At 43.2% G+C, this 19,843-nt stretch overlaps 1 protein-coding gene across 1 annotated transcript in view; it reads right to left on the reverse strand.

Moving 5' to 3' along the window:
• DZANK1 (double zinc ribbon and ankyrin repeat domains 1) overlaps positions 1–19,843 on the reverse strand; it is a 71,673-nt gene that overhangs the window by 29,610 nt on the left and 22,220 nt on the right. The window contains exons 8-10 of the mRNA XM_081255956.1: positions 18,387–18,504; positions 12,521–12,634; positions 5,663–5,755 (exon numbers count right to left, since the gene is read on the reverse strand). Coding sequence (XP_081112082.1) covers positions 5,663–5,755; positions 12,521–12,634; positions 18,387–18,504 — 325 coding nt within the window. The remainder of the gene's footprint in view (positions 1–5,662; positions 5,756–12,520; positions 12,635–18,386; positions 18,505–19,843) is intronic.

Below are 19,843 nucleotides of genomic sequence, written 5' to 3' on the forward strand. Positions count from 1 at the left end.
TCTACGCTATAACCTGGCTTTCATCCACGACTCCATGCAGCCCCTTCAACACAGTGGCTCCCTCACGGGGCGCTCCTGCGGCGGGATTTCACCTGGTTAAGCGCAGCGCAGTCCGCAGGAGTGCTCAGCACAGGGTCAGGCTCCCTGTGTCAGCTTCCTCCCCACTAGACCTGATTTCCTGAAGGGAAAGGACTCTCATTTCACACTTTTCCCCACAAGCACAGGACCTGGGACACTGGCACCTGGGAGCCATTCAAGTAGTTACTGAATGAATCAATCGATCAATGAGTAACTGACTCCACTGATAACGGAATGTGTGCACACATTATAGGAAGTGTTTACTAAGGATAATTTTTCCTCAAAGAAAACTATGCGCCCAGTGTATCCTGTTTTACTTCAGGGACTGCTCTGTTGTCCTAAAACAGACATCTATCCAGAAAGAGGCTACACCAGCTCCCAACATCCACAGATTCTAAGAAGACCCCTTTAGTATATACTTATCCTCGCACCATTTATGTGCAATTAAAGGAAGACTCTTTGGGATAAAATCAAAGGAGAAACCCTTTGGAAACTTTTCCTTCAGACTTAGATTTCAATTTGTCCTGCTGTTAAAGCAGGGTTTTGATACAAAACTTGCTAATCTGGGTTTCTAAATATAAAGCCTTCAGACCTTTCATTGAAATGCACAGTGATTCAGTTATACATATATACATTCATACGTATATGTGTATATATATATATATTCTTTTTTCTCTTAATTTCTTTATAAGCCATACAATTGTTTAAAACATAAACCACAACATTCTTGAAGGGTTTATGATGTATAAAAGTGTAATATGTATAACTGTAACATAAAGGATGGGGGAAAGGATATGAACCTATATAGTTGCAAGATTTCTGTATTTAACCTGATGTGGTACAATAATAAATAATTAGACTAAAAAGTTAAAAATGTATATTTTAATCACTAGGGCAACTACTAAAAAATAATGCCAAGAAATACAGCTAAAAAGCCAACAAGAAAATTAAAATATAATTCTAAAAAGTATTCAAAAACCCCCAAAAGGCAAGAAAGTAGGAACAAAGGAAACAAAACTGATGGGAAAAATAAAAATCAATAATCAATAATAAGGGCTTCCCTGGTGGCGCAGTGGTCGAGAGTCCACCTGCCGATGCAGGGGACATGGGTTCGTGCCCCGGTCCGGGAGGATCCCACGTGCCGTGGAGCGGCTGGGCCCGTGAGCCGTGGCCGCTGAGCCTGCACGTCTGGAGCCTGTGCTCCGCAATGGGAGAGGCCACAACAGTGAGAAGCCCGCGTACAGAAAAATAATAATAATCATCATCATCATCATCATCAATAATAAAATGGTAGATCAAAACCCAAACATATCAATAATTATATTAACCTTTGATGGACAAAACATTCCACTTAAAAGGCAGAAATTATCACAGTGGATTTTTTTTTAGAAAGAAAAAACAAAATTTAAAAATTTAAAAAATAAAAAGGAAAAACAACTATATGGAAGCCACAGACAAGGTCCAACTATGTAGGCTGAAAGTAAATAGATAGATAAAAATATTCCATGTAAACAATAAAGAAGAAGGCTGGAGTGGTTCTGTATCAATATAGGATGAAACAAGTTTAGGGGAAAAATGTATTACAAGAGATAAAGAGGGAAATTTCATAACAATAAAGGTTAGATTCACCAGGAAGACATAACAATAAAAAATGTTTATGTGCTTAACAAAATACATGATGCAAAAAGTGACAGAATTAAAGACAGAAGTAAACAATTCCAGAATCATTGTTGGAGGTTTTAATACCCCTTTCTCAGCATTTATCAGAACAATTAGAATATGATCAGCAAAGACATATAAGATCTGTGCAACATTACACTTTGACTTCATTGATATTCATAGAATACCCACAATGACAGAACACACTTTTAAGTGCAGCTGGTATGTTTTCCAGGTTAGACTATATACTGGGCCATAAAACAATTTTCATTGACTGAAAATAACTCAAATCATACAGGGTATGTTCTCTGACTATAATGGAATAAAATTATAAATGAGTAACAATAAGATAAGGGAAACCCCATATATTTGGAAATTAAACAACCAACCTATAAATAAATCATAGGTCAAAGGAGAAATCACAAGGGATGTTAGAAAATATACTTTAATAAAATTTTAATAAAACTAAACTGAATTATAATAAAAATACAACTTACATAAATTTGTGGAACATTGCTAAAGAAGTTCTTAGAGATAAATTTGTAGTCTCTTTTTAAAAAGAAGAAAAATTTTATTTTTTTTTTATTATTATTATTTGTTTTGTTTTGTTTTGCAGTATGCGGGCCTCTCACTGTTGTGGCCTCTCCCGTTGCGGAGCACAGGCTCCAGACGTGCAGGCTCAGCGGCCATGGCTCACGGGCCCAGCCGCTCCGCGGCATGTGGGATCTTCCCGGACTGGGGCATGAACCCATGTCCCCTGCATCGGCAGGCGGACTCTCAACCACTGCGCTACCAGGGAAGCCCAAGAAGAAAAATTTTAAATCAAAGATTTGAATTCTCATCTTAAGAAATCAGAAAGAGAATATTAAATAAAATCTAAAACAAAGAGAAGAAAGGAAACAATAAAGAGCAAAATTCCAAAAAACGAAACCAAAAAATAGAGAAAATCAGTGAACCAGAAGCTAGTTCTCTGAAAAGATCAATGAAAGTTTTAAGTCTCTACGGGACTTCCCTGGTGGTGCAGTAGTTAAGAATCCACCTGCCAATGCAGGGGACACGGGTTCGAGCCCTGGTCTGGGAAGATCCCACATGCCAAGGAGCCACATGCCAATGCGCCACAACTATTGAGCCTGTGCTCTAGAGCTCGCGAGCCACAACTACTGAGCCCATGTGCCACAAGTACTGAAGCCTGTGCACCTAGAGCCCGTGCTCCACAGCAAGAGAAGCCACCACAACGAGAAGCCCACACACCGCAACAAAGGGTAGCCCCCCTCGCCACAACTAGAGAAAGCCTACATGCAACGAAGACCCAACACAGCCAAAAATAAATAAATAAATTTTTAAAAAATTGTAAGTCTCTAGCTGGAGAGAGAGACTGAGAAAAAGAGAGAAAAGGCAGAGAAAGGATGAGAGAGAGAGAGAGGAAACTGAGAACACAAATTACAAACATCTGGAACGAAAGAGGCGGTCGCGCTACAGATCCTACAGACATTAAAATGGTAAAGAGGGGATGTCATGAAAAAAATGCCTGATAATACCAAGCGTTGGTGACAATGCAGAGAAACTGGAACCTCCGTATCTCACTGGTAGGAATGTAAAATGGTACAGACACTTTGGGGAAAAAGTAGGGCAATATTTTATAAAATTAAAGAGGAACTTAGATGGAACCAGTAATCCCAGTCCTATGTATTGACCCAAGAGAAATGAAAACTACGTCCACACATAAACTTGCATGTGGAATGTTCACAGCAGCATTATTCATAACAGCCTGAAACTGGAAACAACCCAAGTCCCTGTTAACTGGTGAATGGATGAATTCGTTATATTATATCCATACGGTGGAATAGTACTCAATTATCAAAAATTTTTAAAAATTAATACATACAACATGAATGAACCTCAAAACATTATGGTTAGTGAAGGAAATCAAACACACACACACAAGAGCTACATACTTCCTTAAAAGGCAATGCCACAGTGTCCAAAGGGATGAGTATTTTCTGGGGCTGGTGATTATGGGAGGGGCTCAGCTGCCAAGGAACATGAGGAAACTTTTTACGGTAACGGGACTGTTCCGTATCTTTACGGTGGTGGTGGTTTAAATGACTGTATATAACTACCAACAGTCATTAACCTGTAAAATTAAAATAGGTGAGTTTTATTGCTTAATACCTCTATAAAACTTGGAACAAAAAGAGTTCCTTCAAATCAGCTAGTCTTAGACTGTCAGTAATTAGATACAGCATTAACAGATACCTTGGGGAATTCCCTGGCCATCTAGTGGTTAATACTCTGCGCTTCCACAGCAGGGGTGCACGGGTCCGATCCCGGTAGGGAACTAAGATCCCACAAGCCACGTGGTGTGGCCAATTAAAAAAAAAAAAGATATCTTGGCCAACCTTCCTGTTAAGGGGTGAATTGTTGTAAATCAACAATTAAAAGGAAAAATTTAAATAAAAAGCAGAGAAAAGAAGTTACAAGTATATGAAAAACAAAGATTTTTTTAAAGGTAAATTGTGTCTCCTCCAAAGAGGAGTCCTAACCCCAGCACCTGGGGTTAAATTTTTTCTTAAAAAATGTGACCTTATTTGGAAATAGGATCTTTACAGAGGTAATCAAGTTATTATAAAATGAGGTCATTAGGGAGGCCCTCATCCAGTATGACTGGTGTCCTTATAAAAAAGGGAGACAGAGAGACACACACCAGAGGGAAGAGGGTGTGAAGTCTTACAGGGAGAAGGTGGCCAGGTGACTGGGGTGATGCACTCCACAGGGAGCTGGAGAGAGTCCCTTCCCTAGAGCGTCATGGACAACAGGGCTCTGGCAGCATCTTGATTCTGGACTTCAGGTGCCCAAAACTGTGAGACAATGAAATTCTGCTGTTTCCAGCCACTCAGTTTGTGGTACTTTGTGTTGGTGGCCCCGGGATCGCAACCCCCTGCCTGCTGATACTAACGTGCTGACTACACCGATCATCACATGCTTGTCCAGCTTCCCAAGTAACTGCTCCGAGATGAGAACAAACCCCCCAAACAGAGAGAAATATTATACAACGGCCCCAAGGAAGCAAGTATTTTCCTTCTAAATTGGCTAGTAAATGCCAACTTCTTCATGGGATTGTTAGGCCAGGGCAAGAGCCACCAGGAAGTAATTTTAAACTTCATCAGAACATTTTATAAACATAAAACAGATCAGCTACACGGAACCTATTCACTATATTTAAATTCCTTCATTTTAAACACTCAAGTTAGGCTGGCAGGAAACCCAACGATGGGTGCCCACCATGCTCTCAATTTCAAAACACAGCAGGCACACTGCGGAATTGAGTCTCTTTTTGATTAAAGCCTCATTTCACTTAAGTGCTGAAAACTCACTTATTTTTGTTTAAAATACTACCTATAGTTGTTACCAGCACTTGTACTTTGCAACTTGCTTTCCTAGGATCGGGAATTTGGGACTTGACATGTAGTATAAAATCAGTATGTGTACATTTTGCTTATTGATATGCTGTGATCTGAGGGAATCTGAAATGTTTTACCAAAATAAAGCTTTAATTTTTCTTAAAAACAAAAACAAAAACAAAAACAAAAAACACAGCAGGCACAGTCCACACAGACGTGCCTGCCTGTGAGTGAAATGTGAACGGTCTCTACCCCACTGGCTGCCGCCAGCCTTCCACGCAGTCACTAAATGAAATTGTAAGAAATTGCCAACTTGACTGAATCACCATGAAGACTTTGAAAACAGTTTTGTACTGGTGAACATAGAAATGTTGCTTTCACTTTACCATGAGCAGCTTCTTTTGGTCTCTCCCCTCTCTTCCCCTACAAACTTCCTCTCCCCTCTGCAGACTATATTTCATATCACTAACACTGAACATTTATCAGCCATTAAAATACAGGGCTGGCACATGCAGTCAACCTACCTCTTGTGATGAAGGCAGGGGCCCCTCACAGGTGACACAGTATCTCAGGTGAGCAGGGTTCCCTGTGCCGCAGGTGCGGCAGATCACTTTCTCCTTGAAAACAGAGAATGAGAAATACATGTTTCCATGGAGGCTCTCTAATTTCTTCACAGATAAATGTATTCATTTTTCCTGTCAATTCATCTGCATAGTATAGCATACTAGGACAAAAGGGTGTTAATAAGGTGGAATAATATAAGAGGTACATTATCTACCACCATGATGATTAGCAGTCAGATATTCTGATGATTTCATGATCTAAAACTTATCTTTCAAAATAACTTACATGGAACACAAGTTTGAATACACACACACACACACACACACACACACCATGCAGAAAGGGAAACCATATGTAGCTGTGCTGATTTGAAGTGGCATCTGTAGGTTGATTCAAGTTTAAGGTTTTATTTCAAGGCATGATACTCTGAAAGCCATGAAAGCCAGAATTGAGAAGTTTCATACTTATTTAATCATGCTTTTTATTTCTTTCTCTTATTCAGTATTTAGTATGTAAATTCTTTAAGTCCAATAAATCAAAGTACTGTTCAAAAAAAAGAGAAAGAGGGCTTCCCTGGTGGCACAGTGGTTGAGAGTCCGCCTGCCGATGCAGCGGACACGGGTTCGTGCCCTGGTCCCGGAAGATCCCACATGCCGCAGAGCGGCTGGGCCTGTGAGCCATGGCCACTGAGGCTGCGCGTCCGGAGCCTGTGCTCCACAACGGGACAGGCCACAGCAGTGATAGGTCTGCGTACCGCAAAAAAAAAACCCCAAAACAAAAAAACATCACCACCTTAAAGATATGAAATTTTTATGAAAATAAATAAATAATGAAAACTAGCATGACAGGGGCTTCCTTGGTGGCTCAGTGGTTAAGAATCCTCCTGCCAATGCAGGGGATATGGGCTCGAGACCTGGTCCAGAAAGATCCCACATGCCGCGGAGCATCTAAGCCTGTGTGCCACAACTGCTGAGCCTGCGCTCTAGAGCCCACGAGCCACAACTACTGAGCCCTCATGCTTAGAGCCTGTGCTCCTCAACAAGAGAAGCCACCACAGTGAGAAGCCTGTGCACCGCAACAAAGTGTAGCCCCTGCTCACCGCAACTAGAGAAAGCCTGCACATAGCAACGAAGACCCGATGCAGCCTAAAATAAATCAATTTCTTAAAAGAAAAAACAACTAGCATGACATAACTCTGCCCAATCCCAATACTGCCTTGCAAAACTCTCTTTAAACAGAGTGAAGTAAGTCAGAAAGAGAAAAATAAGTATCGTATATTAATGCATATACGTGGAACCTAGAAAAATGGTACAGATGAACCAGTCTGCAGGGCAGAAATAGAGACACAGACATAGAGAACAAACGTAGGGACACCAAGGGGGGAAAGCAGTGGGGGTGGGGTTGGGGGGTGGTGGGATGAATTGGGAGACTGGGATTGACATAGATACACTAACATGTATAAAATAGATAACTAATAAGAACCTGCTGTATAAAAAAATAAATAAAATAAAATTCAAAACAATTTTTTTTGAATTTCATAATCTTTGTATTTTAGAGCAGTTTACGGTCCATGTCAAAACTGAGCAGACATTACAGGGAGTTCCCATATACACCGCTGTCCACACACACAACCCCCAAGTATGAACATCCTGCCCCAGATGGTGCATTTGTCACAACCAGTGAACCTGCACTGACACATCCTCATCTCCCAAAGCTCACAGTTTACCTTAGGCTGCATTCCTATCAAATTCTCTTTAAAGTCGCCCAACCGCAGTACTGAAACCCTATAAATACCTTTCCCCATCTTCTCTCTTCTGAAATGCTGCTAAGATGGTCAAAGTGCTGGTTTATCTCACTGTATTCGGTCCAGTACGCACAGCCTTCTTGGTCGACAGGTTTTCCTCATGGTTTCTGGGGTAGCTTTTTGACACCACGTGGCTCACTTCTTGAAGAGAAGTGACCATGACCCACAGATAAAAACCCTGTATCACAATCACTACATCATAGACTCATGTATGTCCGTAGGGACAATGTGGGACTCAGGCCACCACCAGACAGCCTTACTGAGGATCCTAAACATTTACAACAAGCACTTTATAAAAAGCCAAAACCCTCATTTGCTGCCTCATCCACAGCATTGGCAACACATTGACCAGTTGAACGGTTCCAAGCAATTTCGTGGACCCGGCTTAGTCACTGGGGTAACACTTTTCCTTACAAAGCAGCTGGAAGATGAGAACAATATTCTAATCTCCCAAATGATAAGCTTTAATTGACACAAACCAGTAGGTAGTGGCAAACTTAATCTCAAAGAGGATTTTGTAAGATGCCAAGGTCAACTTGACACAGAGCTGTGGTTACACTGGCACTAGCCCTGGATCATTGGGCGAGGGGCTGGGGTCTCAGAGGAGGTACCTGTGACCTCGCTGTGTGAATCATCAGATCTCTTTCAGAGTAATGACTTCACGAGGATCCCAGCCCTAAACCTCACAGATTCCAGGAACCCCAGACACAAGGGGAGTCCTGGAGGTAAAACATGTGTTCCTAGTTAGAGCCAGAAGGAAGCTGAAGGTCTCTTTCTAAAAGGGTTCATGTGTTCTGGTGAAAGGGCAGATGCTGACATTAGTTTTCAACTGTAGAAAACGGCCAAAGGGATGCCTTTGTTTTTTGTAAAAGAGTGAAAGAAAGAAAGAACGAAAGAGGGACTTCCCTGGTGGCACAGTGGTTAAGAATCCACCTGCCAATGCAGGGGACACAGGTTCGAGCCCGGGTCTGGGAAGATCCCACATGCCGCGGAGCAACTAAGCCCGTGAGCCACAACTACTGAAGCCCGCGCGCCTAGAGCCTGTGCTCCGCAACAAGGAGAACCCACCATAATGGAAGCCCGCGCACCGCAACGAAGAGTAGCACCCTCTCTCTGCAACTAGAGAAAGCCCGTGGGCAGCAATGAAAACCCAACACAGCCATAAATAAATAAATATATTTTTAAAAAAAAGAAAGAAAGAAAGAAAGAAAGAAATGGGAGGGAGGCAGGAAGAGGCAAACAAACAAAACCAAATTTAAATGTGTGAATATATATAAATATGTTTCTGTGCATCTAGAAAAATACATAGAAGGACACTCACTAAGCTGCTGTCATTGGTTATTTCAGGGGATAGAAACAGAGGTGGGTTGGGGAAATTACACACTTCATTGGGTATCTTTGGACTATTTCACGTGTTACTGAAAGCTAGAAAATTTAAAAAAACGTAAAATCCTCTCCTATTCTGAAATACAGGCCAGAGGATAAAAGAAGAAACTCCTGCTACTATATCTTCTAATCCTGGCAGTAGAAAAAAGTATCTGATGCAGCAAAATTCCTCAGCGTTGACAAGGGCTTTACATCAACACAAGAGAAGCCTGCCACAGCGGGTGGGTCTGTCTGCATCACAGCAGGAAGAGGACCGATGGTGCTTTGTGCACTTTGTGGAGTGAGATGGAGACCAACCTAGAAATGGGAGGGAGGCATCAACTGGCCTTGCTGGCGCTTTGGGGAGGGAAGGCACGCTGGCTTCCGTGAGCAGCTTACACAGGTGTTCCCACTGACCTCAGAGGAGGCTCTCTGGGTGAGAATGTGATCTAAAAATCTGTCGCCCTTGTAACATCTGGGAAAGCCACTGGGATGAAGATTTCCAACCAGGGTCCTTCTGTGGGTAGCAGCAATACTGAATGTCCCGTCGTAAAAATCAGGCATTTCCCACCAGATCAGATGTTACGGTGACAAAGGTCTCTCTAAAAATCAAGTCTGATTAAAAGCCGTCCTTGCTTTTAACCCTCCAGGGTCCACGGGGAAAGAAGGGTAGAGAAGGCACCATTTTCCACAGCCCGCGGGCCCCGCCAGCATTTCTGCAGCTCACGAAACCCCACTGCTTGCAAAGTTTTGGAGCACATCCTGCAGTTTCTGGTCTCTGTGCATCTTTCTGGCACGCCCCCCTCCTCCACCTCATACCTGGACACACACCCACGCATCACTTCTCTTTGTCCCACCCCTTCCCATATGGCAAATGCCTGTGCCTCCCACAACTTCTGCTCAGATGATACCCCCTCTTCAAAGCTATCCCTGGCCCTGGCCCCCGACAAGAGCTGACGAATCCTCCTCTGTGCCCCCTGCCACCATGGCAAGCGGGGGCCCAGATCACTGGGGCAGTGGGTGCAGGGGTCACAGCCCGGGGAATGCTGTGAGCAGAGCCCTAGAGGGTGGTCCGGGAAGCAGCAGCTGGTAAAGCCACATCAAAAGGTGCCTTTGAAAAAGCTCCTCAGTACCTGAGGGCTGCCACGGGAGGGGCAAGGTGGAACCCAGAGAAACTGGGTGAACCTGAAGGAAGGTTCATGGCTGTGCCTTGGTGAGGGATGCCAGCTGCCTGGGGACCTCGCTCCTTCCTCAGGCTCCCTCCCCTAATCGTCCCTGTTCAGTGACCCTAGAGCAGGTGTCCAGCGACTGCTTCTCAGGCTCACACCACTCCCTGTGCCACCTGGCACTGCTGGGAGCTCAGACTTATTCCAGTAAATTCTTAGGGTGCAGAATGCATTGTGTACGTGGTAAAGTACACAAAAAAGAAGAGGATGGAGTGCCAAGAGTGACCCAAATGCTTTGGTAAAAGCAGCACACCTAAAGCGGTATAACTAACAGTATAAGACATACAGCTGTTGAAGTCATGTCTTTATTAAAAACAATAGTAAATCATATGAGTCCAATGTTAAAACAGACAAAACACCAGGGAAGAAAAACACCGTGCCAACAGAAATGGTCATGAGATTCTCACTTCTGGAGATAATGATAAATGTACCCTAAATCATTATTTCCTAAGATCTTGAGAAAGTTAATGTTTCAGAGAGCCCTTTATTGAAGCTGTGCCTATTTGAGGCATTTTTAGCTAATGTGAAGCTTGGGTACTCAGTAATTTCATGATTCCCTTTGAAAACTCAACATCAGAAGGCAAACAGGCTTGATTTTCTAAATTTCATCTTTGAATTATCAATTGATTTCCTCATTATAAGGTATATGTTCTGCCTTTGGCCCATTAATAGAGTAGAAATCAGTTTCAAGTGATTGTCTCTCTCTCATCAAAACTGTACTTTAAAAAGGGGTCACTCTCAGTAATAAAGACGCAGACGTAGAGAATGGACTTGAGGACATGGAGCGGGGAAGGGTAAGCTGGGACGAAGTGAGAGAGTGGCATGGACCTATATACACTACCAAACGTAAAATAGATAGCTAGTGGGAAGCAGCTGCATAGCACAGGGAGATCAGCTCAGTGCTCTGTGACCACCTAGAGGGGTGGGATAGGGAGGGAGTGAGGGAGGGAGACACAAGAGGGAAGAGATACGGGAACATATGTATATGTATAACTGATTCACTTTGTTATAAAGCAGAAACTAACACACCATTGTAAAGCAATTATACCCCAATAGAGATGTTAAAAAAAAGAGAGAAGGCAAAAAAGGGGTCACTCCTGGATTTGACCCTCCTAATCACTATAGAAGTCCTATGTTTATCCTCAACAGAGGACTTACTTATACCTTTGTACCCCCTGTCTCTCCACAACATGGGAAGAACTCTGGATTTCAAATGCTGAAGGTGACATGATATATACTGAACTTGGCTCTCAGCCAACACTTACCCCCATTCCCCCCGTTTTGAATAGTTCAAAGGGTTCGAAATGATATTACCTTCAAATATCCCGGATAATGTAAGTATTAGTGAGAACAGGTGCTGCTGTGATTGACAGAACAGCCAAAACCATAGTGACTTAAACAAGAGAGAAGCTGGTGTCTCACTCTCAAGTATAGGACGTTTGGAGATAGGCCTCCAGGGCTGTATGGTGGCTTCCTGCAGTGACTTCTAAAGTTTCTTAAGATTGAAAATAGTCATCAAACAAAAAGATTAGTAAATTTTCATCTACCTGACTTTGGCCCAGCCAGTTCTTCAGAATCTCACTTCTGAAGGTTTACTTAGCCTGGGATATTTTTGAACATTTTTTTCACAGTGAAAGGGAGCTGGGACATGTAAGAAAAAGTGGACTCACCTTTTCTCTCATAAACTTTGCCCGCATAGACTCCACAAGGTCATTTTCAGAGTGTTACAGTTCTAATTGTACGTTAAGTCCACGCACTTCCCTTATTGCTAAAAATTCTTGCTTTTTTAATCCCCAAAGTTATCTTTATTAAATCTATTTCATCCTCTAGTGAGCTTTACTTGAGGTCAAGTAAAAAAGGAGGTGAATGGGACTATAAATTTAAAAATGGAGAAAAGATACAGTTGTATCTTTTCAATTTTGCTCAATAATTCTACCAAAAAAATTTTCATGGCATGACGTCATTTGTCTAACAAGATTTTTTTAATGTTCATGATGATACTTAACTTTTTCATCCATGTGACTAGTTGTAATCCTTCTTTTCTACGTAATAGAGACCCATAATCAAACAAAGAAAACGAAAACATGAAGTGACTTTAAGGACAAGATGAAAAGTCAATATTGATTACAATGTTCGAGTTTAAATATATGAAGTAAACAATTGTCTGTGTTAGCTGCAGTGCAATTTGTCCTCCAAATCCATGTTCAGGGAACACATTTCTGTGTATCTCTCTTGATATTTAGATCCTACTGGCAAGTTAAACTCTTGGGCAGATGCCTTTCCAAAAATGAGAATGGATTTTGTTCACCGGTATTAGCTTATCAATTGTTAGCCAATTCCATCAGCTGAAGAAGATGTTTAATGGTTCGAACATTAATTTCTATGTGTTTTATTCACACTTTTACAGATTCTCATTTCATTACCTTCAAGCGGAGGTTGGCCTGTGGCTGCAGCTGTGGAGTGAGAGGAGCCTCACAGACCACACAGATGGGCGTGTTCATGGGCACCAGGTTTTCACATTCTGCACATAAGCCCATCTGCACAAAGAATGAGGTCAGGTTGGCAAAAACTGAAGGTATAAGTAGATCTTAAAACGTAAGGTTGAATTTGCTTTCGTAAAAATTCCTTTTAAATAATTACCACTTTTATTCTTATTTCTTTCCTATTAAAGTAAAAACATGTTTATTGTAGAAAAGAGAGGTATAAAGAAAAGAAAAAATAGCTTACAGCATGATGGAGTGAGGAAATGGACACATCTTCTCTCCAAAAAGCAATGATAAAGTTGGATAAAACTTTAAAAATTCTGAAAGTCAACCAAAGACAGACAACAAACTGAAAAGTAATGAACTTCGGGCAAGGACACCACACGTCTGTTGGATCTTGCTTGGGCTGTCCCCATCCTCCTCCAGCTCCGTCAGCGTGGAAGCTCCACAGAGCAGGGAGGGCTGTGAAAAGCAGCAGGTTTGCGGCTGCTGATGAGCAGGGCTCGTGTGATTTGGAGCACGGTTAAGGTGATGATCTCAGTGGCAAGCAAACAGGGAGGACAGTGGATCCACTAGCCTGAGCTCATGGTCCTGTTTGGGGCAACTGATGAACCAGCAACTAGCCAGGGACTTGACGGGGAGTTCCAGAAGGTAGGTCATCTCTAGGGGGCTTGATAAACTCCTCCCACACCCTCAGTTGACTGGAGGATGTTTGCATGTGCAGCGTTAGACCTAAGAGGGTCCAAGCCACCCACACATCCTTGGCTGCACATGAAGGTACAAGAGAGCTCAGCATAAAGTAAGAGCTGGGGAAGACCTGAAAACAGCCTGAAGTTTGAATGTTCCGCCCAGCCCACAACAGATCCCTCAGCAGAGACTGGAAGCCTTGGAGGACCAAGGTGTTTGAGCACAACTTCTGGCCAATCTTCAGTTGAACTCTAAGCTATGCACACCCAGGGCTGATCTCAGGCTTAAAAATAAAACAAGGGGAAAACTCTGATATTAGTGGCTGAAAACTGCAGGGAAGACAGGCTTGAAAGAGTTAATCCAAGTAAAGAAACAAAAAAACCAAAACAACAACACAAGGAGAAAAAGTCAGAATCCAGATTTATTATACTATCTAAAATGTCCAAAATTCAAGAAAAAATTGTGAGATGTGCAAAAAACAAGAAAGTGTGACCAGTACTTAGGGGAAACAAATAGTCAATAGAAATTGCCCCTGAGGGGAGGAAAAGAAGATATATTGGAGCAAAACTTCTGTGTATTACTGGGTTTAAGTTAAATTATTCTGAAATAGACTGTGAGAAATTAAGGAGTATGTTGTAATCTCTAGCATTCTCTTAGAAAATAACGTTTACAAAGAAAAGAACTTTTTAAAATAGTGAAAAAAAAGTAGGAAACATAGGAATGAAAATGGCATACTAAAAATTATTTATTTAACACAAAAGAAGGAAGCAAAGGAGGAACAGAGGAACAGAAAAGACGTGAGACAAATAGAAAACAAACAGCAAAACAGCATATGTAAATCCAACCATATCATTAAAGACATTAAATGTGAATAGACAATAACACCACATTCAAAAGGCAGAGACTGTCAGATGGGATAAGAAAATGAGAGGTATGCCCGACTAGAGACATGCCCTAGATTCAAAGATACAAATAGGTTGAAAATACAAGTATAGAAAAAGGTATATAATGGAAATAGTAAGGGTAAGGGAGCTAGAGTGACTGCATAAGTGTCAGGAAAAAAGGACTTTAAAAACAAGAAATAATCCTAGAGACAAAGAGAGACATTTTGTGATGATGAAAGGGTCAATAAATCAGGAAGACACAGCAATTATAAGTGTACATGAACATAACAACAAGTCCCCAGAATACATGAAGCAAAAATTATGAGTCAGCCTTAAGATAAGGCTCCATCTATCACCTGACGACTCTAAGCCCCAACTTTTACTGGTGGACCACAGTGGCGTTTGGGAACTCTAAGGATCAGCATCAACTCAGAGCTAGTATCTAGTAATATCCCAAAGGTTTAGGCATTTCCTTTTCCTCAAGGCACAGGCCTCTCTGGAAAAGGCTTCAAGGATGACCTATGACATGTACTTGCAATGATGCAGGGTCCATCCTCAAGGACACCCAGCCCCCCTTCAGTTAGGGAGCTGTGGGTTTGTGAATCGACTTAAGTCTTGAAACTGGGTGACACCCTTGGATGTTCCACTGTGGTGGCTCAAGTCACATATTTGGCTACAAAACATGTGATTTTTTTTCTATTATATAAACCAAGCAAGACACTAGTAGGCTGCCCATCTGTTTCATTCTTAGGAAGACAACGATCAGATTCTGATTACTGATATGTTGCTGCGGCCTTTTACAGGAGATGTGCCCACCCTGTCTTTGGCAGTTAAGTGCTGCCACTTGACCTCTGGAATCCCGTTAGCTCCCTGAAATCAGGGAGCCCATCTCAAGAGTGGCATCGCCCCATGATCATGTCTGGCCTCCAAGGAAAGCAGCCATGGAACTTTTCAAGGATGCAGGTGCTCCTTTCACTAATATGTATTCCTAACTCTATGCCTTAGTGAAGGACATGTCTTCTGGGCCTTCCTGTGAAATGCAGGTGAGAGTTGGGGGCACACAGGACACACCTGACAAACCTACTCCAACATGATATCAGGAAAGACTTAGCATCGAGTCTCACTAACCATAGGCTACTACTGAGTCCAAGTTTTAGTCAGCCAACCCAAAAAGCAGCTGGAGTCACCGCCAGCTTCATTAGCTAACATATTAAATCAATCCAGAATCTATAAAAGAGGCATGCATATCAGTGAATTTGGCCCAACTTAGTGTTATATTCTGCCCTCATTTAAAATCCACTCCCAGACTTGTCCCCCAAGATTCTGCCAATATACGTTAGCAAAATTGTGCTCTTCTTTTCATGTGTAAGCTTTTTGTCCTGGATCACAGAGTACACCTGTCCCTCTAGAGAAGCTGGGATTGGACCGTAGTCATGCTACAGGATGGCTATGGTGAGTCTTGATGAGAAGACACATCCCCTTTCAAGGCCACTGTCCCAGGCGAGGTTATCACAGAGATTTCAAGGAAAGGAAGGCTAGCATCCTCAGACAGGAGGGCCAGCTCATCCACTGGCAGAGTAATTTAGGGAATCAAGAATGTGCGTTTCATCTGGGTCCAAGCCAACATCTCCATTCCCAGTTTCAGGATCCTGTTCTGTCCCAATACACACCCAAACTTTCACAAAAGAAATGTGGTGATAAAGTGAATTCAGCTTATGCTGTAACTCACCAACATATTCAACTAAAGTTTGTGTTTGCTTTCAGCAGCAAATCCCTGGAGCTACAAGAAACAGGTTCTTTTGGGGCTGCCATGGGGACACTCTGGTTCTTGGATTATGAGTGAAAGGTCCTGAGCTTGTCGGTTTCTGTGATGCTCCCAGATGCTCAGGAGAACCGTCCACACCACAGCCCTGGTATCATCATTGCTGCCACAACCGTCAAGTGCAGAGGCCACCTGGCCGCCCAAGAGGCTTGCTTTAGGGATGCTTCCTCACCACCAGACCCATGTGATAGCTTGATTTCTTGTGATGCCACTTCATGCTATGAATTACCAGCATCCTGTTTCCCATGGGCAAGGAGCTCAGCACTGCTCCCGAGCAAAGGGAAGGACCAAACCCCTTCTTTGCAGGTCTAGTTCCTGGGGCTGCTCCTGTACCAACTCTGTATCAGTCAAAATCCAGTCAGGAGACAGAAACCTCAGGGTAATTTAAACAGGGAAAGTTTAATATAAATAGTTATTAACTAATAACAGAGGACTAACTGCTAGTGGGTAAAGCGAACTCTAAAGGATACAGGACTACCCAGGATGGGGAGAGCCACTGCTGCTCCGGCTGAGGCAGAGGACCTGAAGAGGATCCAATCTGGAAAAGGCACTTACTGAACTGGGTGTGGCTGTCACCCACTGGATGGCAGAGAAGTTCACTGGGGTGACACAGACCAGAGCTGGCCCCAGAGCAGGCGGGATCCTATGAAACTCATGAGGACTCTCCCCCTGGGGAGCTGGCAGGATATGCTGGGAAGCCACGTGGAGGCTGCTGATGAAACGTGCTGGGAAACTGCCCCCTGGGATGCCTGAGAGGCTTTCTGGAAGCTGGCTGGGTACCCGTGGGGTCCACTGAGAAGCTGTTCATGAGATGCCATGCAGTTGACCGGGTTTCAGCACAACCAGGTGTCCTGCAGGTTAGCTGAGCACCGTCAGAGCACAGGGAGAGGGAAGCCCAGCAGAAACAGAAAGAGGAGTCAAGACCGTTCTCCCGCAGCGTCCCTCCCAGCAATGGGCCTCTGCTGACAAAAATTAACATCAACCAGCTGGCAACAGAGAAATCCACAAGGCAGGATGAAGAGGCACCCCTCTGCATCTCTCTAATGAGACCCTGAGTGTCTTGGGTCTGGGATCCTAGGAGTAGGATCGCCCCTTGGAGTACCAGAAACCCAGCTGAGAGCAGGACACAATAAGAACTCAACAGGTCAAATCACAAAGCTGTTTATACATTAGAGCACATTAATAAATATCATTTACAGGCAGTGTAGATGTTGCAAGTGTCATCATTTTGAATATTTATAATCCCTGATAACCTTTTCTCCCTGTAATAACAAAGAAAGTCTTGAAAATCTGTTTGCAGGCCAGTAAAAAATAACTTTGACATCGCACCCATGAATATAAGCAGGGAAAATTCAAACCAATGAGACCTGTTCATGTTTTATTTGCTGCACCATCTTTTACGAGGAGTTCAAAATATATCATGGAAGTAAATTGACTTCTACAGCATATCCATTCAGTATCTGGCCACTTGCTTAAATGCATAACTCAATCCTAAAACTCTGGACTTTGAATTTATTGAACAGTGACTTTTTCTCAGTGACTATCTTTTTTAAATGGTCATTTTCAGTCAACTTCACAGATCCTTTTATATCATTTTGTAAACCTTAGTCCAAAAAAGCCCCAAAGTGGGCTTCCCTGGTGGCGCAGTGGTTGAGAGTCCGCCTGCCGATGCAGGGGACATGGGTTCGTGCCTCGGTCCGGGAAGATCCCACATGCCACAGAGCGGCTGGGCCCGTGAGCCATGGCCGCTGAGTCTGCGTGTCCGGAGCCTGTGCTCCGCAACGGGAGAGGCCACAGCAGTGAGAGGCCTGCGTACCGCAAAAAAAAAAAAAAGCCCCAAAGTATCACGTGTATAAAAGATGAACACGTTTTGGTGAAGGTTTTGATTTTTAGTAAGCCAAGTATGTTTTCTAACTAACTACAAACTTAATGGTAGGATAATATCAATTATTATCTACACTTAGCTAAAACTTTTAAATTTAGATATACTGATCAATCTATAGCCTATATAAACAGCTTCTTTGGACAGAATGAAGTATCCTATGGATATAGACTTGTAGTTAGTACTCCTGGTCATTTATTTCTAGAATATATTTCCTTATTGTCCCCAGGTTATGAACAGAAATATCATATAAGTAGGAAACATGTATTTATCCATATGTGAATCACTGAAATAAAAAGATTTCAGTCTTTTTCTGAGCCTATGCTTCTTCAAGGCCACACAAAAGAAATGGCATTGCAAACAAGTTTTTCATTCCTAACTAGCAGTCTGGATAGTACAAGAGTCACTTGCCAGTAATTTTTTCAACAAGTATTTATGTTTGTGGTTCACGTGTGCCGGGACCTCTGCTCCTGCTGCAAACAAAGATCAGATAAACCAATGGAAGAAGATTTCAAGGATTCTGCTGCTCACCTGAGCTCCTTCTGGGGGTGGGAGACGACAGCCAAATATGGGCGGGACAGAAGAGCCACATTCTAGACAGTAGCGGGCAAAGGGGTCAGACGGGCGGGGCACAAGGCAGTGAGCACACCTGCAACAGAAGAGGGTCCTGACTGGCCATGTTCTGAGGAGTGCACATTGAGAAGTCAAGTGTCAATCTTGACAAGCATTCAAACGTTTTTTTGAATAAAATAAAACAGAAAGCAGAATACACTCAAAGCCTATGGAACAAGTTCAAGATGGGAGGTGCTTGTCTAGTCATTTTATTACAAAGTAGCCGTACAGCTGGGACTGATGGTGCCCTTCACCTGAAGGCCAGGCCCATCTCACTTCCCGGCCGCGGCAGCAGTCTATCAGCGCCTTTGACCCCACTTCCCAAGTGGGACCCCAGTCGTCCCATCACCTTGGATCTGGCGTGTGTGAGGGTGAGACATGGGAATTCCAGGAATGTCCACGCTGCACTTTGCTGACTCCCCATCTGAGCACTGAGCTCAGCCTCAGCGAGAGGTCCTCTTACCTGGCACTCCGGAGTCACTGTCAGTCAGGCCCTGCCTTTGTCTTCACTCACCTGGGTGGAGTCCGAGGCTCTGCCCCAGCAACGTCTGGCCCCATTTCCTAGGCAGCTGGGTCCCATCCTTCACCCCTCACCCACCTACCTCGTTCTGGATATCAGCCAAAGTGAAAGGACTCCAGGAACTGGGCTCCCCTGTGAATAGCACTGCTGCTGCCAGGCATTTCCAGGCAGGTTGGGGCCCCGATCCTGTGACCTATCTGAACTGCTCAGCATCTATGATGTTTGCATACTGTGCACTGGATGGCTTGGTTGCCTGCACCAGTCTCTACCATGGCCTCTCAACAATCACTAGCCTTTGTAGTTGAGTCCACTTGGGGAAAGGATAGTCTTTTCAACAATGGTGCTGGGCAAACCGGATAGTGACATGAAAAAGAATGAGGTTGGACTGATTGATACCTTATGCCATATACAAAAACTAATACAAAATGGACCAAAGACCTAAATGTAGGAGGTAAATTTATAAATCTCCCACAAGGACACATAAGAAAAAAGCTTCATGACACTGGATTTGGCCATGATTTCTTGGATGTGATCCCAAAAGCACAGGCAACAAAAAAAATAGATAAATTGAACTTCATAAAAATTTGAATATCAAAAAATACTAGCAAGACTGAAAAGACAACCTACAGATGGGAGAAAATATTTATCAATCATATATCTGATAAGGGATTAATATCCAAGGTATATAAAATATTCTTGCAACTAACAACAAAAACCAAACAACCCGGGCTCCCCTGGTGGCGCAGTGGTTGAGAGTCCGCCTGCCGATGCAGGGGACACGGGTTCTTGCCCCGGTCCGGGAAGATCCCACATGCCGTGGAGCGGCTGGGCCCATGAGCCATGGCCACTGGGCCTG

Source organism: Mesoplodon bidens, assembly GCF_964165515.1.
Source record: "Mesoplodon bidens genome assembly, chromosome: 15".
NCBI lineage: Eukaryota > Metazoa > Chordata > Mammalia > Artiodactyla > Ziphiidae > Mesoplodon > Mesoplodon bidens.